This window comes from Eschrichtius robustus, chromosome 15 (genome assembly GCF_028021215.1).
Source record: "Eschrichtius robustus isolate mEscRob2 chromosome 15, mEscRob2.pri, whole genome shotgun sequence".
Lineage (NCBI taxonomy): Eukaryota > Metazoa > Chordata > Mammalia > Artiodactyla > Eschrichtiidae > Eschrichtius > Eschrichtius robustus.
In genome coordinates this window covers 21,539,940-21,561,237 of record NC_090838.1, presented here as the reverse complement: position 1 = coordinate 21,561,237, position 21,298 = coordinate 21,539,940, and the positions used below count along the sequence as shown (strand labels likewise).

The following is a 21,298-nucleotide window of genomic DNA, read 5'->3' as shown; positions in this document are numbered from 1 at the left end:
CGGGGTCTGGGGCCCCGGAAATCTCGACCCCCATCCCCCACCCCCGGGCTGAGACGTGCGCGACAGGAACTGACCCAGTCCCGCGGGGCTAGAGCGGCCTAGGGATATCCTGAGCACTCTCCGCGTTACTAGCTTTTAATAAAAGTGCCGAAGAGCCGTTGGCCTCTGCTGCGGGGCGCGGGGAACCACAGCAGGGTGTAAACCCGTGGGAAAGTGGGGCTCCCAGGTCGGCGAGAGGGGACCAGATGCTGCGGGAGGGCTCCTCGAGAACGGCTTTCAGCCAGGGTCCTGCGGTCCCCATCGTCCCCAAGTCTCCCAGGAACTCAAGCCCCGGTGCCGCCGCACCACCCCCGACCCTCTTGGCACTGGGCTTGCGAATCCGTGCCTGATATCGAGGAGGTGCCCAATAGGGGTTCATTCCACTTCCGCCCCCGAAATGGTCCCAGATTAGGAGAAGGTTGGGATGGATGGTGATGCGATCGTCGCCGAAGCCGAGGCTGAGAGAGTGAGCGGTGAAAGGAGCTGCGGGTCGGGACGCATTAGCCCTTTATTGAGCCCCTCCCCCGCGGCGGCGCTCCGAGCTGGGTGGCGGGTGGTCCCTGCTCAGGTCCTTCACCACCCGAGCGCCAGGCCGCGGGTGCGCAGCCTCCCCAACAGGGGCGAGTCAGTGCAGGCCTGTCCCCGGGAAAGAAAGCTCGGTGGGCGGGCGCTCCAAAGAGACAAGGCAACTCCGAAGCCCAGCTCACTCCCTTTCCCCAGCCAGGAGGGTTTCTCCTCCACTTCCCCACCCAACTCGGACTCCCAAACCCCCAGAGGAATGGATGGTGGGAAAGAAAGTTGTACTTCAGCACGCGCGCTAGGGGGCGCACCCCTCCTGGTTGAGGTTGGGAGTAGGGGCCCCAAGCGATCCCTGATGCAGCAGAGAGGGAGATCGCCGCGGGAGGGGCCGTACCAGCCAGACCCCGCCAATGCCCACACTCACCTTCCGGCCCCTCCAGCCGCTCTTCCTCTGGCCCTGCGCTGCCCTCTTCCCCGTCCAACGCTACCTCCTCATCCTCTTCCTCCCCAGAAGCGCCTGGGCGGAAGGAAGGCTGGGTGAGCTGGAGTCCCCGATTCTCTGGCCGTCTTGCACCCGTCCCCCGACCCCCAACCTGGAGGGTCTGGACGCCTAGTCCTAGCGGCCCGCCGCCCCCTCCCATCCTCGCTCCCTCACCTGGCTGGAAGTCGATGGTCCTCAGCATTTCGGCCACATGCTCCACGCTCACGGTGAATTGCTCCATGCTTTCATAGCCCGGCTCCGGCCGTCCAGCCAGCTCCACCTTTGACATTGTCCCGACCCTGCGGCAACCGCAGCTGCAGCGGCTCATTTGGAAACACCCAGCACCCTCACCCCCTCCCGGTGGCAGCGGAGCCCCCTCGGCCCCTTCCTTTCCCTTCCCACTCCACCTACTCACTTATTGATCAGCTCCTTGGCCTGCTGCAGGGAAGAAAAGACGGTGAGAGTAAGCATTGTGCCAACCTCTGGCAAAGTCCCATTTCTGATGCCCAACACAGTCCTGCGGGGTCGGTGGGGATGCGCGTCCCAATTCGTTAAGGAAATAATGCACTCAGGGGGGATGATTTGCCCAAGGCCGTGGGGCAAGTAGGTGCCAGAAATAAGACTTGAACCCGGTCTCCGCGGGTCAAGGCCCCCACTGCAGCCACTAGGCAGCCTGACACCATCCCCCAAAGCCCACCTGCAGATAGAGCGCCATCTGCGGTTCCTCCATGGACTGGATGGCGGACTCCACCAGCTTAGAGGAGGCCTCCAGGTGGTCTCCGTACTGGCGGATGAGGGCCCTGACGCGCTGCAGCTTCTCCTCCTGCTTCCGGGCCAGCGCCTGCAGCAGCTCACCCTTACGCTCCTCCAGAACTGCGCACAGGGCCTCAAACCTCTGGTTTAGCAACTGCTTCTGCCTCCGGCTGTTGTCCTGAAAGACCGGAAGCAAGGATGAGACCTCATAACTGGGAGAGCACGGGGCTACTTGTCCCGCTCCCGACTTAATGGAAGTCACAGACAGCCAAGAAGAAAAGTGACCTGTCGATTACACCACAAATTAGTGGCAGAGACAGAACTCCAGCCAAGGGCTGCTGATTCCCAGATCTTTTCAGTAATAATAACGATATATATTTTGTTAAGGTTTAATTGACATATAACATTATATTAGCTTCAGGTGTACAACATGATGAATCAATATTTGTATATATTGTGAAATGATCACCACAATATGTCTAGTTAACATCCAGCACCATACATAGATTACAAATTTTTTTTTCCTGTGATGAGAACTTTTAAGATCTACTCTCTCAGCAGGTAACACTATATTTTAAAGAAGCTTCATGAGTGCTGTCTATATTACTTGTATTATCTCATTTAATTCTCAAAAAGATCCAATGAGGTAGCTAACATATCATTCTCTCATCACTATTTTATATAGTTAAAAACAAGAAAAACTGAACACAGAGAAGTTAAGTTACTGGACCAAAATCACAGAGCTAGTCAGGGACAGAGCTGGGATTCAAACCAGCAGCCTGGTAAGCACATCCCACTACTTGTGATCCACCTCCAGGAGTCCAGAAACTTTCCCTCCCTCCCATCCCAGGCTCACCTCAATGGTCTGGCACACCTCCTCCATCTGCGTGATCACTGCTTGCACACGGTCATTGCCTGCCACCAGCATTGAGATTCCATCACTGAGCTCACTCTGCCACACACACAGGCCAGCACTTAGGGCTGGAGGACCTAGTCAAGAGCTGTGCCCCCCCCCCCACCCCGACCCTGGCCAGGCTGCCCAGGAAAGGACTGCCCCCTCCCCTCCACCATTAGGGCATCTTCAGGGCAGCTCTGACAGAGATCTAGAGAGTTTGGAGCCATTCAAGAAGTGTGGAAGCACACTCTATGGATTCTGGAAGGAGGTGGAGAGAGGAAGTCCTCCACCACCAAATGAGAAAGGAAGAGACATTCACCAAATATCCACCAAATGCCAGGCACTGGCCTAGATGCTTTATCTGTAGATTCATGTCTTCCATCAATTTTGAAAAATTCTTCATGATTATCCATTAGGATAATATTGCCTCTTTTCCATTCTCTTTATTCTCTCATTCTGTGACTCTGATTAGATATATGTTAGACCTTCTCATTCTCAACCTCCTCATCTCCCAGTGCTGTATTCTAAGTGGTTTTTTCAGTCCCCTCTTCCCCACCTTTTTTTTTTTTAATTAAAAAAAATTTTTTTTGCTGTGCCCCGTGGCTTGTGGGATCTTAGTTCCCTGACCAGGGATTGAACGGGGCCCTCAACAGTGAAAGTGTGGAGTCCTAACAACTGGACCGCCAGGGAGTTCCCCAGTCCTCTCTTCCTGAGAGAAATCTGTCATTTAATTCATCCTTTGAATGTTTTATTTCAACAATTATATTTTCATTTCTAAAATCTCTATTTGGTTCTTTGTCAAATCTGCATTTTTGATAGTCTATTATTGCTTTTTAAAAATATTTATTTATTTATTTATTTATTTTTGGCTGCATTGGGCCTTTGTTGCAGCATGCAGGATCTTTGCTGCAGCACACGGGCTCTTCATTGTGGTGTGCAGGCTTAGTTGCCCCACAGCATGTAGGATCCTAGTTCCCTGACCAGGGATCAAACCCTTGTCCCTGCATTGGAAGGCAGATTCTTAACCACTGGACCGGCAGGGAAGTCCCTATTGCTTATTTTTAAATTCCATTTTAAAGCATTTTATGCAAAGTGACTTTCCGTTCTTCAGTAATTCCAGTATCTGAATTTCTTTGTGTATCTTCAATCATGAGCTAATCTTTTGTTGTTCTTAATCTAAGAAAAACCCAAGGCCTAAATTGAGGGTTTTTCCTCCGGGCAGAATTTGCATTTGCTTTTGTCAAAAGCCAGGTGGCACAACTGACCACTGTAGGGATTCCTGGGATTCCAGTTTAACCTGGGATCCTTGGGGGTCCTCACTGCAGGCCCCCCACCTTTTAGGAGTTTGGAGGCATAATCTCATCTCTCTAGTTCAGTTATAACTTGCCCTGTGGGAAATCCTGCCTTTTCCGTGCTTATCACTCAGGGTTCTGTTCTCATCCCACTTCCCCTCCTCCTCTCCCCACCTCACCGGCACTTGGAGCTTTCCTTTACTTCCTAAGTGTCTACCAATTTAATTTTTAAATTATGTTTTATGTAGAATCTAGATGTGTGACAGTGAGATGGCCTTGAGAGTCCACCATACTGCATCCATTTCTCATTTTATCCTTACAGCTCTCAGGGGTAAGCATTTTCATCCCCATTTTACAAGTGAAGAACGTGAGGGCCAGAGAGGTCAAGTGACTTACCCAAGGTCACACACTGAGTCACGCATAGACTTGGGACTTCAGCCCTGATCTGCCTGCCTTTGAAACCAAGTGGAGTAAGAGGCTATAGTTTGAGACCCTTTCCTATGTCCCCACCCCCACACGCCTGCTTCCTCTGCTGCTTGATACCTTCTGGCGTTTGTAAATGGTGGGCAGTGGGGCCACCTCACAGTCCTTGTGGGCACCGAAGACCTTGCAGAGAGAGCAAGTGGGCACTTCACAGCTCAGGCAGTAGATATTGATCTTCTCATCTTCATGCTCCTCGCACATGAGGTGCTGCTCAGCCTTGGAATGCAGCGGCCTGGAGGGGAGCGGACAGGGTGGCAGGAAGGTCAGGGGCCAGGCTGGGTGGGGGGCAAGAGTGTGAGGCTCCATGAACACCTTCTCTTCAGCCTCCACCACCCAGCGCCACCTTCTCTGCCCCTGCAGCTGGTGCTGTGGCTGGGCAGGCGAGTGACTTCCACGGGGCTCTTCCTTTGAGGAATAGAGCTATGGCGTAGCGGAGACCTAGACCCAAGAGTAGTTTCTATTCCAGGGCAGGGAAGTCCCGTGGGGCGGGACGTCATGGAGGGTTGGCAAGGACCTTGCTGGTGGACGGCCAGCCCCTCCCCAGGTGAAGAGGGGGAAGCACTAACCAGGAATCAGAGGCTGCCTGAGCTGGGTGACCTGACGAGCTGGGGGCAAGTCCCTCCTCTTCTCAGGTCCAGTCCTCTCATCACTAAACTGAAGAGGCAGGTTGATCGTTTCAGCTCCTCTCTTCTGGCCCTGATGGGTTCCCTGGCTGTGTCCCAGGCCCTGCACTTTAGAGAAACAAGAGGCCCTAACAGCTCACCGGGAGGACTCCTGCTTGTAAATGTCGATAATGTTCTCCACTAGCAGATTCCGCTGCAGGCCGTAGACACCATGTCGGTCCAGGACAACCTCATGCCTGCAAGACGGGCAGCGGAAACGGCCTCCTGAAGACACAGTGGTGGAGCCCCGGGATTGCCACAGAGGGTTTGAGGCCTGTGGGGACGGGGAGCGTGAAAGAAAGGCACAGTGAGTCATGGGGGAACTGGGAGGAGGCAGGGGGAATATCACGGGGACTGGGGAGTAGGAGAGTGGTGAAGAGGAAGCATCAGCTCTTTTCTATGGCTGGACGCGCTTCTGAGAGCAGCTCTTGGTGGGTGGCCATGGAGACTTTCCCACCTTTGCTTTGTTACTCAGCCCACCTCCTTGAGTGTCCCTACATCCAGAGCCTAGCTTGATCAAGCCTAGTTAGGGCAAGCTCTCCTCAAAGCGGCCCAGCTTGGAGCTGTGGGGAGACATTGACCTCAGCAGGAAGGCCAAAGTAGGAAATGGACTCTGAGTGTTGCAGTCCTCCAGCCTGGGGCTCTCACGGGCCACATCTGGGACACGTTCTCTGCAGCCACGGTCAGGGGCACGGAGACAAGTGCTGAACAATGGGGCAGACATATCGAGCCGGGTAATTCGGGATAATCACTCCAGGGACTGGGAATCAGGAGTCCTGGGTTCTTGTGCTGCCCCAACACTGCCCTACTATGCATATTTGGGCAAGCATTCAACCTCTGTACAATTAAGGACGAGATTGGATTATTTATTCTACCATAAACATTGAGTGTGTCAGGTAATTGCTAGGCTCTGGGCATAAAACATGAACAGGTACATCACATTACCCTCAGGGAGAGCAAACTGACAACCACATCCAGTGGGCTGCGTGTTATGACAGGAGGAATCTCAGAAGAAGGGTTTACCAGAGCTGCTCACCACTTCCTCCTGCTTACACCTCTTAGGGAACTTTCTCCATCACATCCTAAAAGGGAGAGCCCTGCCATGGCCCAGGCCACAGATGCTTGGCTCAGAATTGAGGAGGTGATCACCTGACCCAACAGGACCAATCAAATTTTCTCTCTAGGAACTTGGAATCGAGTCACAGAGGCTGAGGTGACTAGACCATTTGCAGCTTTTGAACTGAAAAAAGACTTGTGAAGTTGGGCTAAAAGCTGACATTGTGGCCACCCCAAAATCTGTGCAAGTGGACGGTGTGAGGGGTCAGACACTGTGAACAGAGAAGGCTGGTCTGCAAGGAAGAGAAACAGTCAATCTGGGGAGAGCAGCAGAGATGAAAGACTGGTAAATACTGCTTATTGTTGCTCGATATTCACCCCTTCTTCTTCAATAATAGAGCCCCTGAGTTTTTAGCAAGACACATGGAATAAAGACCATGTGACCAAGCCTCCCTTCCAGCTGGGTGTGACCAGGTGACTGCGTTCTGGCCAATGGTATATAAATAGAAATGTTTTGTGCAATTTCTAGGAAGTATCTTTAATGGGAAGGGCATGCCCTACTCCTCCTCTTCTCTCCTTCCTGCTGGCTGGAATGAAGGTGGACTGGCAGGACTTCCCTGGTGGCGCAGGGGTTAAGAATCCACCTGCCAATGCAGGGGACACAGGTTCCATCCCTGGTCCAGAAGATCCCACGTGCCGCAGAGCAACTAAGCCCGTGTGCCACAACGACTGAGCCTGCGCTCTAGAGCCTGCGAGCCACAACTACTGAGCTCTTGTGCCACAACAGCTGAAGCCTGTGTGCCTAGAGCCCATGTTCCACAAGAGAAGCCACCTCAATGAGAAGCACGCGCACCGCAACAAAGAGTAGCCCCCGCTCACCGCAACTAGAGAAAGCCTGCACACAACAATGAAGACCCAACGCAGCTAAAAATAAATAAATAAAGTAAATAAAATTTTTTTAAAATATGGACTGGCGTAGGTTGAAGCAGCCATCTTGAGCCATGAAGTAGCCACATGTCAAGAATGGCAACAAGATAAAAGGAGTGAGTCTCTTATGAGGCAGTCCTGGACTGCCTACCCATACTTTCACTGGAGAGAAAAAATTTTACCTACTTGAAGCCATTGTTATTTTTGGTTTTCTGTCTTTTACAGCTGAACCTAATCCTAATTGGCTGGAACACCATGCACTCTTAGAGAGTAATGGAGAGAGAGTCACCTGTGACTTTGTATGTTCAGATGTATTTCCCGCAATTGGGTTCCATAAAATTCTCCAAATCCTTATGCTATACATCAACCAGAGGGACCCTAATGCGTGTGCAGCAGCACCTATAGCACATAGAGGGCATCCAAGTCCAGAGTCTTATTTGATCCTTTGGTAGCAAGAGATGTAGGCAAGGCAGGAAATGTGGCCCCACTGTGAATTGGGTGACTTGTCTTGGGGAGAGTGACAGGCATATCATAAATATTACATTTTGGGGGAATTTTTTTTAAAATTTATTTTATTTATTTATTTTTGGCTGCGTTGGGTCTTCATTGCTGCGCGCGGGCTTTCTCTAGTTGCGGCGAGTGGGGGCTACTCTTCATTGCGGTGCATGGGCTTTTCATTGCGGCGGCTTCTCTTGTTGCGGAGCACAGGCTCTAGGTGCGCGGGCTTCAGTAGCTGTGGCACGTGGGCTCAGTAGTTGTGGCACACAGGCTTAGCTGCTCCGCGGCATGTGGGATCTTCCCAGACCAGGGCTCGAACCTGTGTCCCCTGCATTGTCAGGAGGATTCTTAGCCACTGCACCACCAGGGAAGTCAGGGAATTTCTTTAGAATTATAAGAAGTTAACATTTTAGCCCATCATAAAGCTAGAACGGATTAGCTTGAGATTATTCAAGGCTGTGTTTGTGCATCTGTCCTTCTCAGTAACTGGAATTGTATGAATATTGTTGAGTTTAGTTTAAAGACTGGGTTAAAGTGTGAGATCACTGGGCTTTTGTTTGCTTAATACAATAATCTTTCAATATTTAGAATCCAAGTGAGCAAGATGGTGTTAGGAGAGCTCTAAGCCTGCAGACTTACTCCTGGAAGGATCTTACTTCTCTTTGATTTGCTGGTGGCAAGCGTATAAAGGTGCTCAGTAAATGTCTGAATGGGAGGAAAGGGGGCGTATTCTAAAGTTTTGACCCAGAGCAAAGACAAACTGCTAAGCAGCCTCTCCTAACCTCCCTCTCTCATTGCACTCTTCCTCTATACTCATTATTTAACAGTCAACACATGTTTTCAGGGCCTATTATGTGTCAAGCACTGTGCTGTGGGCTTTCCAGACATTACTGAATTAACCCTCAAGAATTTCTTGTAAAGACGGTGGAGGAAATGAACATTTACCCCCTAACTTGGACTACAAGAAATATAATCACAAGGCTAACACCTATTGAACACTTAGTTTATGCCAGGCTTTGCTCTAAGTCCTTTTATTTGTATTAATTCATTTCATCCTCATATCATTAGCCCCATTTCAAACATGGGAAATTGTAGCCCAGAAAAGTTAAATAAATTTGCACATGGTCATCAGCTAATAGGTGGCGGAATCAATATTTGAACTCAGGCACTCGGACCCCAGAGCCCATCCTAATAATCATTATACTGCATTGTCAGATACAATAAAATTTAGGCCAATTGAAGAATGATGCCCAGAGCTAACATTTGTCTCTCTGAGCCTCAGGTGAAACATTTTAGTAAAAGAGTCATGAAGGACCAAACAACAACCTGTCACACAGAAAAGAGAGGACAGCCTAAAAATCAACTTTGCAACTGTGCAACTGTGGATTGAAGTTATTTGAGCAGAAATGAACAAAAGATGACCCATCAAACCAAAATCCCTTTGCCACGGAGCGCTAAGAGGGCCCAGCGGGCAACCAGAATGATCTGCTTGTCTGTGAAAAGAAGAAATAGCTCAAATCTCAGGGGAGATGGATCTACGCATGCCCCCACGGTAGATAATTCATCAGATTCTGTGTGAAAAATATTCTGAGGCAACATAACCAAATTGGGACACTCAACTGCCTACTAATCCAGGTCATACCCCTCTGTTTTCCAAAGAAGCCAAAGAGCCAAACAGAGATTACAAACCAATGACAACATCCAGCTAGCCAGTCTGCATTTAGGAGAACAGAGGAAGGAAGCCAAGGTAAACAGGGTTGAGTGAAGAATTCACCCTCAGCACCAGATAAAGCTACCCCTATACAAAGAGGAGTGATAAGCAGAAGAGATCTAACAGGAGATACAAGCCAAGATATTACAAAAAGAAAAGGGAAAAGAAAGCAAGATGAGCAAAGGACAGATGAAGAAAACCCTCTGGAAGAAGAATTGCTCCAGCAAACAATTCAATTTCAACCTAACATTTGTAAAGAAATGAAGAAAACATAGTCTCCTTAATTAAAGAAGAGATATAAGGGAGCAAAGCTGGAAGAAAAAAGTGAGCTGGCAGAATTAAGGAGAGTAAGATATGTTATCAACATAGAAAGAAAATTCACATTTGACACAGTAAGAAGTAGAATATATGATACTGATAAAAGTCACATAGATTTTAGTAGAAAATAACAGAGACACAAGTAACCAGGACTGCATGCTACAACATGGATCAACCTTGAAAATGCTGTGCTAAGTGAAATAAGCCAGTCACAAAAGGACAAATACTGTATAATCCCTCTTATATGAGGCACCTAGAATAGTCAAATTCACAGAGACAGAAAATAGAAGGGTGGTTGCCGGGGGTTGGGGGACGGGAAATGGGGAGTTATTATTTAATGGGTACAGAGTTTCGGTTTGGGATGATGAAAGTTCTGAAGATGGATAGTGGTGATGGTTGAACGACAATGTGAATGTTCTTAATGCCACTGAACTGCACACTTAAGACTGGTTAAGGGACTTCCCTGGTGGTCCAGTGGTTAAGACTCCACGCTTCCAATGCAGGGGGCCCGGGTTCAATCCCTGGTCAGGGAACTAGATCCCACATGCTGCAACTAAAGATCCCACATGCCACAACTAAGACCCAGCCAAATAAATAAATAAATAATTTTTTAAAAAGACTGGTTAAGATAGTAAATTTATATTATGTGGATTTTACCACAGTATTACAAAAGAAAAGAAAAAGTAATCAGGACTTGTTGGGTTATCTTGGCCAAGGGTCCTACTTCAGACTCCCCACATGAGGACTGACCTCAGGGATTGGCCTGAGGTGGGCTGGCGAGGCACTCTACCTCTTCATCGCTTCCCCACCTGCCAAAGAAATTTCTGTGGTAGCTCATCCCACTGGCTAACCATGACCATTCTCCCGGGACCAGGGGCTCTGAGAGGCAGTCAGTACTCAGGCAGTCAACCGTCCATCCCTTGTTTGAAGAACACCACCTTTCTTGGGAGCTGGAGAGCACACAGGGCGGGCGAGGTGGAGGGTTGCATCGCTTTGGCCACAGGGTTGTGCTGCTCCCTGGAGCAGATGCCACAGATGAGCGCAGCTTTGACGTTCATCCCTGGGTCCCAGAGTCCCTCCCTCTTCCACAGCTCAACTCCTCCTGCCATATCCTACTTCTGGTTGGCTTTCCTCCTAACCTCGAGGGCACCCCTTCCTTTCTGTGATGGCTTTGGCAATGTTTCCCCCACCCAACTCCACACCGCCCCACTTCCTTTGCTAGACCCTGAAGCATATATATATATACGTGTATATATATGCCCTTTGGTACTGGGGCTAAATTTGACTGGTAATAAAATAGTAAAGTTTTTCTTTTGCATTTTCCAGGCCCTCGAGCTTATGGCCCAACACGCATGTTGCTTAGAGGCCTCACTGTGCTACCCATGTGCTCAGTACTTCCCCCAATACAGCATACATACTGAGGACAGGTGTGAAGATTTCAGGTGATATGAGGATGGACATTTAAATTTTTTATGTGTTTATCTCAATGCATATTAGAAAAAATAACCAGCCTATAAAACTGGTGATTTTTCATGGATTTTGTCATTGAGAATGATAAATATTTCAACTTTAAAAGTGAGTTCTGGGACTTCCCTGGTGGCGCAGTGGTTAAGAATCCGCCTGCCAATGCAGGGGACACAGGTTCGAGCCCCGGTCCGGGAAAATCCCACGTGCCGCGGAGCAACGAAGCCAGTGCACCACAACTACTGAGCCTGCGCTCTAGAGCCTGCGAGCTACAACTACGGAGCCCACGTGCCACAACTACTGAGCCCTTGAGCCACAACTACTGAGCACGCGTGCCACAACTACTGAAGCCCGCGTGCCTAGAGCCTGTGCTCCGCAGCAAGAGAAGCCACCGCAATGAGAAGCCCACACACTGCAAGGAAGAGGAGCCCCCGCTCGCCGCAACTAGAGAAAGCCCGTGTGAAGCAATGAAGACCCAACGCAGCCAAAAATAAATAAATTTATTTTTTTTAAAAAGTGAGTTCTTTTGAACAACATTGTTAATCAACTATTCTCCAATATATTGTAAAATAAAAAGTTTTTTAAAATGTGAGTTCTTTTAAATAGAAATACTCAAGCATAGCATAGGTGGTACACAGCTTTGGCAAACATCAGGAAGGTGAAACGAGAATGAAGTTTGGGACGTTTGCTCTAACCCTTTTCTGACTCCCTCCCCTTATCAAAACTTGTGTGTCTTGCATCCCAAACCTTTTGCAAATGCTAGGTGGCTACTTTGAGAAAGTCACCTGTACTGGATATGTAGATAAAATTGTTACCCATTCTTGGCAACATCTCTATATTTTAACAGAGATGATATGCAGGATGATATAGGGAAAGTAACACTGATCTGAAGATCTGGTTTGGGATTTGCCATTTATGACCTTGGGAAAATAATTTCTCTTAGGGCTCAGATTTCCTCAGATCTAAAAAGAGGATTCGTACTTAGCACTAGCTCCTTTCAAAGGCTGATGTTTTCTGAGCAATGAGCCTTAATGGATATATTTACGGTAAGAATACTGACCAGTGTGGGGGAAGGGAGTTGTTGGTTTTCATAACAACCTTCTCCTCTCATATGTTGCAGGCCACCATATCCCACTCTGTTTAAAGTTTTGGCTCCTGTGATCCGGTATCTCACTTGTTTTTGCCAGTCCCTAGCTGTCCCTGGATCGCCCTCTTCCTGTCTGATGTCAGCACTTCCTGAAATCCCATCTCCTCTGAAACAGCCCCAGTGTATTTAGATGGATTTATACATTCTACAATTTGTATTATCTGTGAGGTGTAAATTTTACATAATACACCTGTATTATTTTTGTAACCAGAATGAACAGTAAAATTGCTTTTTCAGATAGTTAACATGCTGGTTATTTAATAGTAAAGATTAAATGAGTTATAGAGGAATTATTATGCAACTATCTTTAACAGTTCTTAACATGGGGAGAGACCCATGAAAAAAGCAGGATATAAGTCTGTATAGACAGTAGGATCCCAATTTTGAAATGAGTGATGGGATTTACAGGATTTTAAAATTTCTTCTTTGTAGTCATCTACATTTACCAAATATCTTTGTATAGACCATGAAATTACTTTATAAAGTACATAAAATAAAAATTAAACATTTTGGCAATCATTTCCATTGAGTGATAGAATTGTGGGTGATTCCCTTTTTTTTTTTTTAATATAATTTCCAAATTTTGTACAAGGACTTTCGGTTTGGGGGAAAAAAAACCCTTTACTTTTAAAAAGTGCAATGCTCAATCCTGCCGTGAATGAAAAGGGGGCGCTAGAGTGACAGGCGAGTTAACAAGTGAAAACGCTACTTAGGAGACCGTAAGGAACCATGTTAGTTCGAGGGAGGAGGTGTTTAAGAAGATACCATTTGAAGACAGGGTAGACAGGAAGCAGGAGATGGTCGTTAGGAAAGAGTTTCAGGAGACCAGAGATACTATAGGAGTTTAGGTTACACACAGAGGAGTCCTGAGACGGGCGGGGGTTGCGGGGTTGGGGGGGAGCTAGAAAGGTAGGTTTTACCAAGAAGGGCTTTTTTTTTTTTTTTTTTTTTTTTTGCCTGCGTTGGGTCTTCGTTGCTGCACGCGGGCTTTAGTTGTGGCGAGCAGGGGCTACTCTGTTGCGGTGGCTTCTCTTGTTGCGGAGCACGGGCTGTAGGCGTGTGGGCTTCAGCAGTTGTGGCACATGGGCTCAGTAGTTGCGGCTCGTGGGCTCAGTAGTTGTGGCTCACAGGCTCTAGAGCTCAGGCTCAGTAGTTGTGGCGCACGGGCTTAGTTGCTCCGCGGCATGTGGGATCTTCCCGGACCGGGGCTCGAACCCGTGTTCCCTGCATTGGCAGGCGGATTCTTAACCACCGTGCCACCAGGGAAGCCCCCAAGAAGGGCTTTTTAAAAATAATTGTGGTAAAATCATGGAGGGCTTTGAATCCAAGGGTAAAGATCTGAACTTAACTTTATAGGCAAGGTTTCTAAACTGCAAGAGAAAATTAGAGTGAATATTAATCTAACAGAGGTGATTTGGATACATGGGAGAGGAGACTATGGCTTTTGCTTCTGATCTAAAGGCACAGATCAGAAGCAAGAGCCATAGTCAGTGCAGGTCACAGGCTTGCCCTCAGATAGTGGCAGTAATCCTGCAAAGACTAGGGATGCCAGAGGTGGAATCTGGCCAATCACTTGGCTGTGGGTGGGCTGTGGGGAAAGGAGGGAGTAAGACAATTCAGGCATTTCAAGCCTGGATGCTTGGGGAGACACCGGAAGCTGTATGCTGTATACATTTCGTATGACAAAATGTATAATTTTGTCAATTATACCTCAACAGAGCTGGGGAATAAATGCTGGAGAACTTAACCTGGGGGCCAGAGCCCCCAAAAGATCCATTACTACAACTTAAGGGGTCTGTGAGCCTCGATGGGAAAACAATTACATCTTCATTTTCACTAACGTGCCTAGCAGAACTTGAGCGCTTTCTTCAATTATGAAGGTAGGCGACAAACCACGTAGGTTTAGTAGTACCTGTGACTTTGTCACCAACAGAAATCACGGGTATTTTCATATCGCATTACAGTTGTTGATCAAATCTCCAAAAACAATTTATACTTATCACTACTTCTAAACTATAGTAGTTATTAGGCCCACTGTTCCTTCTCTCTTTTTTTTTTTTTGGCTGCACCGCTAGGCATGTGGGATCTTAGTTCCCTGACCAGGCATCGAACCCATGCCCCGCGCAGTGGAAGCGCAGAGTCCTAACCACTGGCCCGCCAGGGAATTCCCCCATCTCATTATTTAATGTGTTAATCGAGAAGCACATATATTACTCTATCGAAAAACATGTTCTAATTATTTTGGTAATTATATTCCAGCGTTTCTCAAGCTTTTTTTTCACTCCTGCCTCTTCTAAGAGCCTTTTAAGACATTTCCCCCCAATTGCTATCCCCCGCAATTAAATTTTAACACCACAAATCTTAAAAATGTCAAACTCATAGAAGCAGAGATTAGAAAGCCAGTTGCCAGAGGCTCGGGGTGGGGAAATGGGTAGCTGTTGGTCAAAGGGCACAAACTTTCAGTTATAAAATGAAGTTCCCGGGAGCTGATGTACAGCATGGTGACTGTAGTTAATAACACTATGTTGTGTACTTGGCAACTGCTGAGAGAGTCTAGACCCCTCACACACAAACATGGAAACGGTGAGGTGATGGATGTGTTAACTACCTTGATTGTGGTAATCATTTTACAGTGTATAGATATATCACATTATCATGTTGTATACCTTAAATATATATAATTTTGTCAATTATACCTCAACAGAGCTGGGGAATAAAGTTTTACATAAGAGCAGAAAATAAATAACAAGTAAAATTGCAATAAATTTTTTTTAATACCACAGATAAAATTGGATTAATATCACCCCCACTGAGACTGCATGCTGTGTTCTAAGGCAACTGGCGTTTTCTTTATAATCATATATATTTTATGCACTTAAAAACCCTGTTCTTAAAGAAACACACATATACATTGTCCTTAGGATCCATAGGCTTCACAAACTAAAAAGGGATCTATAGCACAAAAAGAGATTACTTCCTGCCCTGATCGTGAGTCCCAGATGGTCTCATCACAAATAGGAACTTTATACTCTGAGGTGCGCATGGCAACTTCCTTAATATGTCTCCATAGCTGACAGTCTCCACCTTGGGCTAAAGATCTCTCAGCTGACCAGTATCCAGTTAGCATAAGCTATCTTCTGCTTCTGTTTATCTTTCTATTTTAAGACTAAGAAATAGCTTTGCTTAAATCCTACATTTACACAAGGGAGCCAGCCCCATAAAGTAAAATTTCACAGGCCAATAATGTGATGTGTAGAGAAAATTCCATCACTCTAGGAAACAGAACACCTACATTTATGTCCCTACTCTGTCCCTTTGTTTGTGTGACTGTAACCTGTTTCCTGTGTTCTCCCCTGTAAAATGGAAATAACATTGATTCTAACTCAAATGGAATCACACATATGAAGGTACTCTATAAATTATAAAGCACTGTACAAATGGTTATTAAAAATCTTAATCTAGACCTTAAAAATATATGACCACATAGAACCACAGGACATGAAATAACTGTTCTTTCTTCACTGTGAAGGATAAAATGGAATGGAATAAATACATGGAATTCTAGGCCATGATCAGGGGTTTTGTGTGGCATAAGAGCTATATGGTGCCTTCTATTTCTTTTGTAATGGTCCATGGCATCCAACAGAAATGTTCCATCCAGAAAGATGCTCTGTGAACGCAGTTTCTCTATCAAATCTATTCTTATCTCAGAATGTTTTCCCACTTCCCTGGCTATCCAGAGTGATGCTAATTGCAGACACTGGCCCAGGATGTAAGGGGGCTTGTTGGAGGCTACCTCCCCTAAACGATTGGCCTGGCCAATGATGAATAGTGGACCACGCAGATACTCTGGGCCAGACCCTCAGAATACACTGGAGAAACTGGGAAAATGGTGGCAGAAGACCAGACATTTGGTCTGGTGACCTTGGCCCTCTTCCTCTGAGCTTTAGAAGAATACAGGCGTTGGCGGCAAAAGCTGAGCTGTGGGTGGAGAAGGGGTTTTGGGTGGTGAGCTAGCTCTGCCCGACAGAACCTAGCAATGAGTGTGGCACAGGGGTTTGTGAACGGAGGCTGGCTGAAAGGAGGGCTGGTAAGCAGAAGAGTGAGCCAAGGTAGGACACTAGTAACAGAATGCAGCAAAGTCCTGAAAAAATGGAAATCCATAATGATATTTCTTGAATTTGTGAAATCAGATTGTTAGAATTACAAGGATGTTAAAGATCAGTTTAAAACCTCCGTTTCATCCATACATGTGTAAACAGGCTTGAAGAGGTGAAATAGCCTGCTTTACATCACATGACAAATTAAGGAAGAAGCTGGTGGGACTTGAGCCCAGGAATGCTGAGTCTCTGTCTATGATTTTGTTTCCCACTCAACCCAGTTTCTTCCCTAAAGTAAGATTCTAAGCCTGCTACAAGGTTAACACAATTCACAAAATTTCAGTGAACCAATTTCTCAAAAAGGAGACCTGCCCAAGGCTGGGCTGGGGTGGGGATGTCTTGGTGCCCTCAGTAGCAGGTGGAAGTGGCCAAGGAGACAGGCTGTGTAGGGTTTTCACCAGCTGGCCTGTACTTGATGACAGCAGGTCCTAACAATTAGCCGGTAAAGAAGTGGAATTCGGGATGAAGTAAAAGAGGTCATCTCTTTCCCAGACTGCCCTTTATGAGAGAAGGAGACCCCTTTATTGCTATCCCCATCTCTGTAAATCTCTCCCTACATGGACACCCTCCAGAAAAGCTGTTTCTGATCAACCTTCTTACAAGGCCTTCTGGTTGCCTGTTAAGTTACAACAGGTTGCAGCTCATAAACAAGTGCCCACAGTGAAGTGGGGGCAGGTATAAAAATAAACCGAAGGCTGCTTTAAAGTAGTTTAGGAGTGAATAGAGTTTACAAATTCAGAAACACATGGGAAGATGTTTGTGTCAAATTCCCACACCGACAGCTTTCCTCTAGTCAAAATGCTTGGTAGCTGAGTGGGTGCAAGTGTGGGGAAAGAGAGAGAGAGAAATTAGAGGGTAAGGTTAATGTGGTGTTTTGGTGTTTTATTCTGTTTAAATTCAGAGAGAGAGAGAGAGAGAGAGAGAGAGAGCTGTATCACAGCTCTGAAGAAAACTAGTTAAATTGTGATGGCAACTATGTAAAAATATGAGACAAGCACTTGAAAGTAATATGCAAACATGAAAATAATTGTGTTGGAGGAGGTGGGATCATGGATGATTTCCTCCCAAACCCTTAATACGGTTCAACATTTTCAATGAAAAAAAAATTTTTTTCTTTTTTGGCCGTGTTGTGTGGCATGTGGGATCTTAGCTCCCCGACCAGGGATTGAACCTGGGCCCTCAGCAGTGAGAGCTCGGAGTCGTAACCAGTGGACTGCCAGGGAATTACCTCAATGAAATATTTTAACTTTTAAGATTTTGCTTCCTGGCTTTTTTGTTAACCTGATGTTATAAGATCATACTCCCTCCAAATTCTTGTTTGTTGCCCATCACAGCAGTTTTTAGGACAGCAGAACACTGGGCATCATCTAAATGTTTCAGAGTGCAGATTAAACAGACTGTGGCCCAGCTACAACAATGGACCGCTATACAGCCATGAAAAAGGAAGGTGCATTAACTTTTTTTTTTTTTTTTGGCTGTGCCGCAAGGCCTGCGGGATCTTAGTTCCCTGACCAGGGGTTGAACCTGTGCCCCCTGCAGTGGAAGTGCAGAGCCTTAAGCACTGGATCACCGGGGAAGTCCCAAAACGAAGGTGCATATCAGAATGTGCGGATATGAAACAATGGCCAAGAGAGCGAACAAAGGCAGGTATAGGATGAATTTAGTTTAAACGTGTGTGTATACACACACACACAGAAACGTCTACCGGACCACGGAAAATTTCTGGAAGTATACCCAAGAAAGTTGGTAATGGCTACCTCCATCTGGAGAAGGGAATTACATAGGGCCTGAGGTGAAGATTCACTTTTCATGATATAAATTCCTATAGCGTCTGGAAAAAAAAAAAAGTGTGTGTGTGGGGGTGTATAATATACTGGTATCACTTTTCTAAGTCCTATTAACTTTCTAGGCAATGTTCTAAGGGTGTTCTTCCTAAGTAGTTTTAAGAGAGAGAAACCACAAGTCCTATTCTTGTCGCCATACTTAGAAAACAGACAATCTGATTATGCCTAGAGTTGTCAAAATGTGGAGGCAATGTGTGAAGAAACTAAATATGCTCATCTTTCACAGGGAGATCTACTGAGATGTATATACATAAGTGCAGCTGAAGAACTGGGTCAGCCTCCCACCAGGCCACCCCAAATAAAGCAGCAAGGAAAAGAGCTGTTCAACTTCTCTCCTTGGAGGGCCCAGGGGTGCCCTGCACTCTAAAAGATACACAGTAGTCCAGATGCACAGAACCATCCCAAAGCTCTGGGAATCATGTTCTCTCCCAAATATTCTGTACCAAACAATTCCCAGGTCTCTCAGGGCCCAGATCAGTATTCCAGAGCTTCAAGGAACCAAAACAGTGTGTCTAGATACAGAGGATGGACTGGAACATCTTCTAGCCTCCATATGGAGGACCGTCCCTGGGTCCTCTTCCCAACGACACTGTGTGCCATGTACTTTAATATTCTGACCAATTTTTTACAGAACACGTTACCTTCACTTTCAAAACTTTGTTTTGCTTTCACATATTTCAGGCTCTAATGAAAAGACGTTTCACTACAAATTCATGAGGAGGGATGGCAAAATCTTTTTGTCATTCCCTCCTAGGCATCTCAGCCTGAAGGATGTTCAGTGTTACTAAGACCGAGGGAAAACCCAAGATAGTGGGCAAGGCATAGCCTCTGGTACATGACTTAGTGCCCGGGATAAGCAGATCCCAGAGGGGGAAAATCACTGGCTCCGAGGTTCTCTGGAGCCAAATAATGGCAGGTTTGGACACGTAGAGGAACAGGAGATGGGCACAAGCCTTGATGGGAAGATGGCAGGAGAGACCATGGAGTTCAGTGAAGACGGCAGACAGCAAAGGGTGGGTCACAGGGCACAGCTGTGGACCTGAATTAGCCAGCTCATTATTTTCCCCCAAACATGCTGCCTCTAAAGAACTTAAAAGGGAAACATTTTCTCGGTTAAGTTGAAAATCACGTGTTCAACACTTTTCCTCATAATTTCTGATACAGATGAAGAATATGTGCTCATGATGTTCCTTATCGCTGCCATGCCTACTAAGCCAGCCAGCTCTGGTCTATTCTGAGTTTTCACTTCATTTGCAAGGGTGTGTGTGTGTGTGTGTGTGTGTGTGTGTGTGTACGTGCCTTTATCCCTCACTCTCCCTGATCTTTGTTCATTTTATAGGTTACTAGAACCTACACCAGGGCACGGGGCAAGAAAGAAAACCCATTTATATAAACCATTCTGGTATGTGCTTTTATTTTTGAAACCAGGAGCTAAAATGATATCTGTGAATTTGACTAGCTATGCTTTGCTCCATGACCACACATAAGCCAAGACTGGTTACATTTTGGGGAAGCAAAATTTATTCTCTGCCTTTTCCCTGCTTAAGTGACCTCAATCCCTTTTAACAAGCAGGTCCCTTTACTGACCAGTCTGAGGGGGGGACACAGGTGTGAACTTCAGCTGGGGAGGATTCCCAGTCCCCTGCCCACTGTCTAACTCTGTCCCCCCAGAGACGGATGCGTTCGGCTTTGCTTTAAATACAAATAGTTTCACTGTCATCATGGACCTTTCTCACAGAGTTTATTTTTTAACGTTTCATTATCTCACTGCTATTTTCTCCAGATTTTCCATATTGTTCTCAAAATCTCAAACGCCAAACTGGAATGCAGAGTCTAGCACAGACTGTCACACAGCCTGGTGGAGGATCGCTTTCCTCCCAGTTTCTAAGGGGGCCTCCTTTCCTCTGTAGATACCAGCATCCCAGCGGCTGTCCACGCACAGGCTGTCCACGCCAGCCTGCAGAGCAGCTGCTGACTCATGCTTACTTTGGGATCTGCTAGGACCCCTGGCTCTTCTTCTGCTCTTCAGCCAGGACAGCCACCACCCACCTCATGGAACCCTCCTCCCATCACCTTCTGGGATCTCAGCGCTGACCCGATGACAAGTCTCCCACGAGTCTGCTCTGCTTTACCCGGCCCTGCCCCGGCCCCGGCCCACCTGGAAGACGTCATTGGCACACTTGCGGCACAGGTTGTGCTGGCAGGGCAGGATCACCACCGGTTTGGAGAACATCTCCAGGCAGATGGGGCAGATGAGCTGCTTCTCCAGGCTGTCCATGCTGTGTGCATCCCCGAGCAGCGGCTTGAAACCCACTGTGAAGTTCATCCCCTCAGCAATCGTGCCTACCCTGGCCTTGACCCTGGTCCTGGCCTTCCCTCACTGCCTCTGGACCCTTCCTCGTTTACTTTAGACAGTCTGCGGATTCTTGTGTTCCCTTCTGTTGCTCACTCCCGAAATAGCTCTGCTATCTCTTCTGTCCCTTCCTCTAACAATTTGCCTTGTCTTAGATCGCTGTTTTCAGACACTTCTCTGTCTCTCCTGAGTCTCTGCTCTGTACCCCAGCCAGGCACACGTAGCTTTTTCTATCCCTCCCTCCCTGAATGGCTCTGTCCCTGGAAATTTCTCCTTTTGTTTCCCAAACCACTCTTGTCCACTCTATGGGCGGCACTGTTTGTCTCTCACTGCCCAGAGAGGCGATTATTTTTTAACGTGGGGGTGGGGAACAAGGGGCATGTGTGTGTGACATTCCAGCTCCCAATTTAGCTCATGTAAGGTGAGCCACAGCTGTCACCGAGTGACCCTGACTCACTCAGGAACGGGTGACTCCCTTGAGCAAGAGCCGGGGTGAGCTTCACCGCTTATGGTGGAAGGTAGGACAGCAAAGTGGCTCTTACTCAGGGGGCTCCTGTGAGCCCCTGACCCACATGCTCTGGCCTGGGCCCCTCTTCCAGGGCAGTGACACAGAATCTGAATCGGCCTGTACGAGAGGCACCATCCATGGCTCGGGGTGGGAGGAAAGATCCTGCCAGACCTACAGTTAGTGAAAGT

The 21,298-nt window shown here is 47.1% G+C and overlaps 1 protein-coding gene and 1 non-coding gene across 2 annotated transcripts; one reads left to right on the top strand and one right to left on the bottom strand.

Moving 5' to 3' along the window:
- Positions 1 to 88: 88 nt before the first annotated feature.
- TRIM54 (tripartite motif containing 54) lies at positions 89 to 20,575 on the bottom strand. The gene is made up of 9 exons (XM_068564147.1): positions 20,408 to 20,575; positions 5,226 to 5,398; positions 4,523 to 4,694; positions 2,649 to 2,744; positions 1,737 to 1,970; positions 1,455 to 1,477; positions 1,214 to 1,338; positions 953 to 1,075; positions 89 to 522 (listed from the first exon to the last, which is right to left on the bottom strand). Exons 1-9 carry the CDS (start codon positions 20,573 to 20,575, stop codon positions 89 to 91), a joined length of 1,548 nt encoding a protein of 515 aa, XP_068420248.1.
- On the top strand, positions 10,095 to 10,167 carry TRNAW-CCA (transfer RNA tryptophan (anticodon CCA)). The gene has a single exon. It is a non-coding gene; the product is annotated as a tRNA-Trp (tRNA).
- Positions 20,576 to 21,298: the final 723 nt, after the last annotated feature.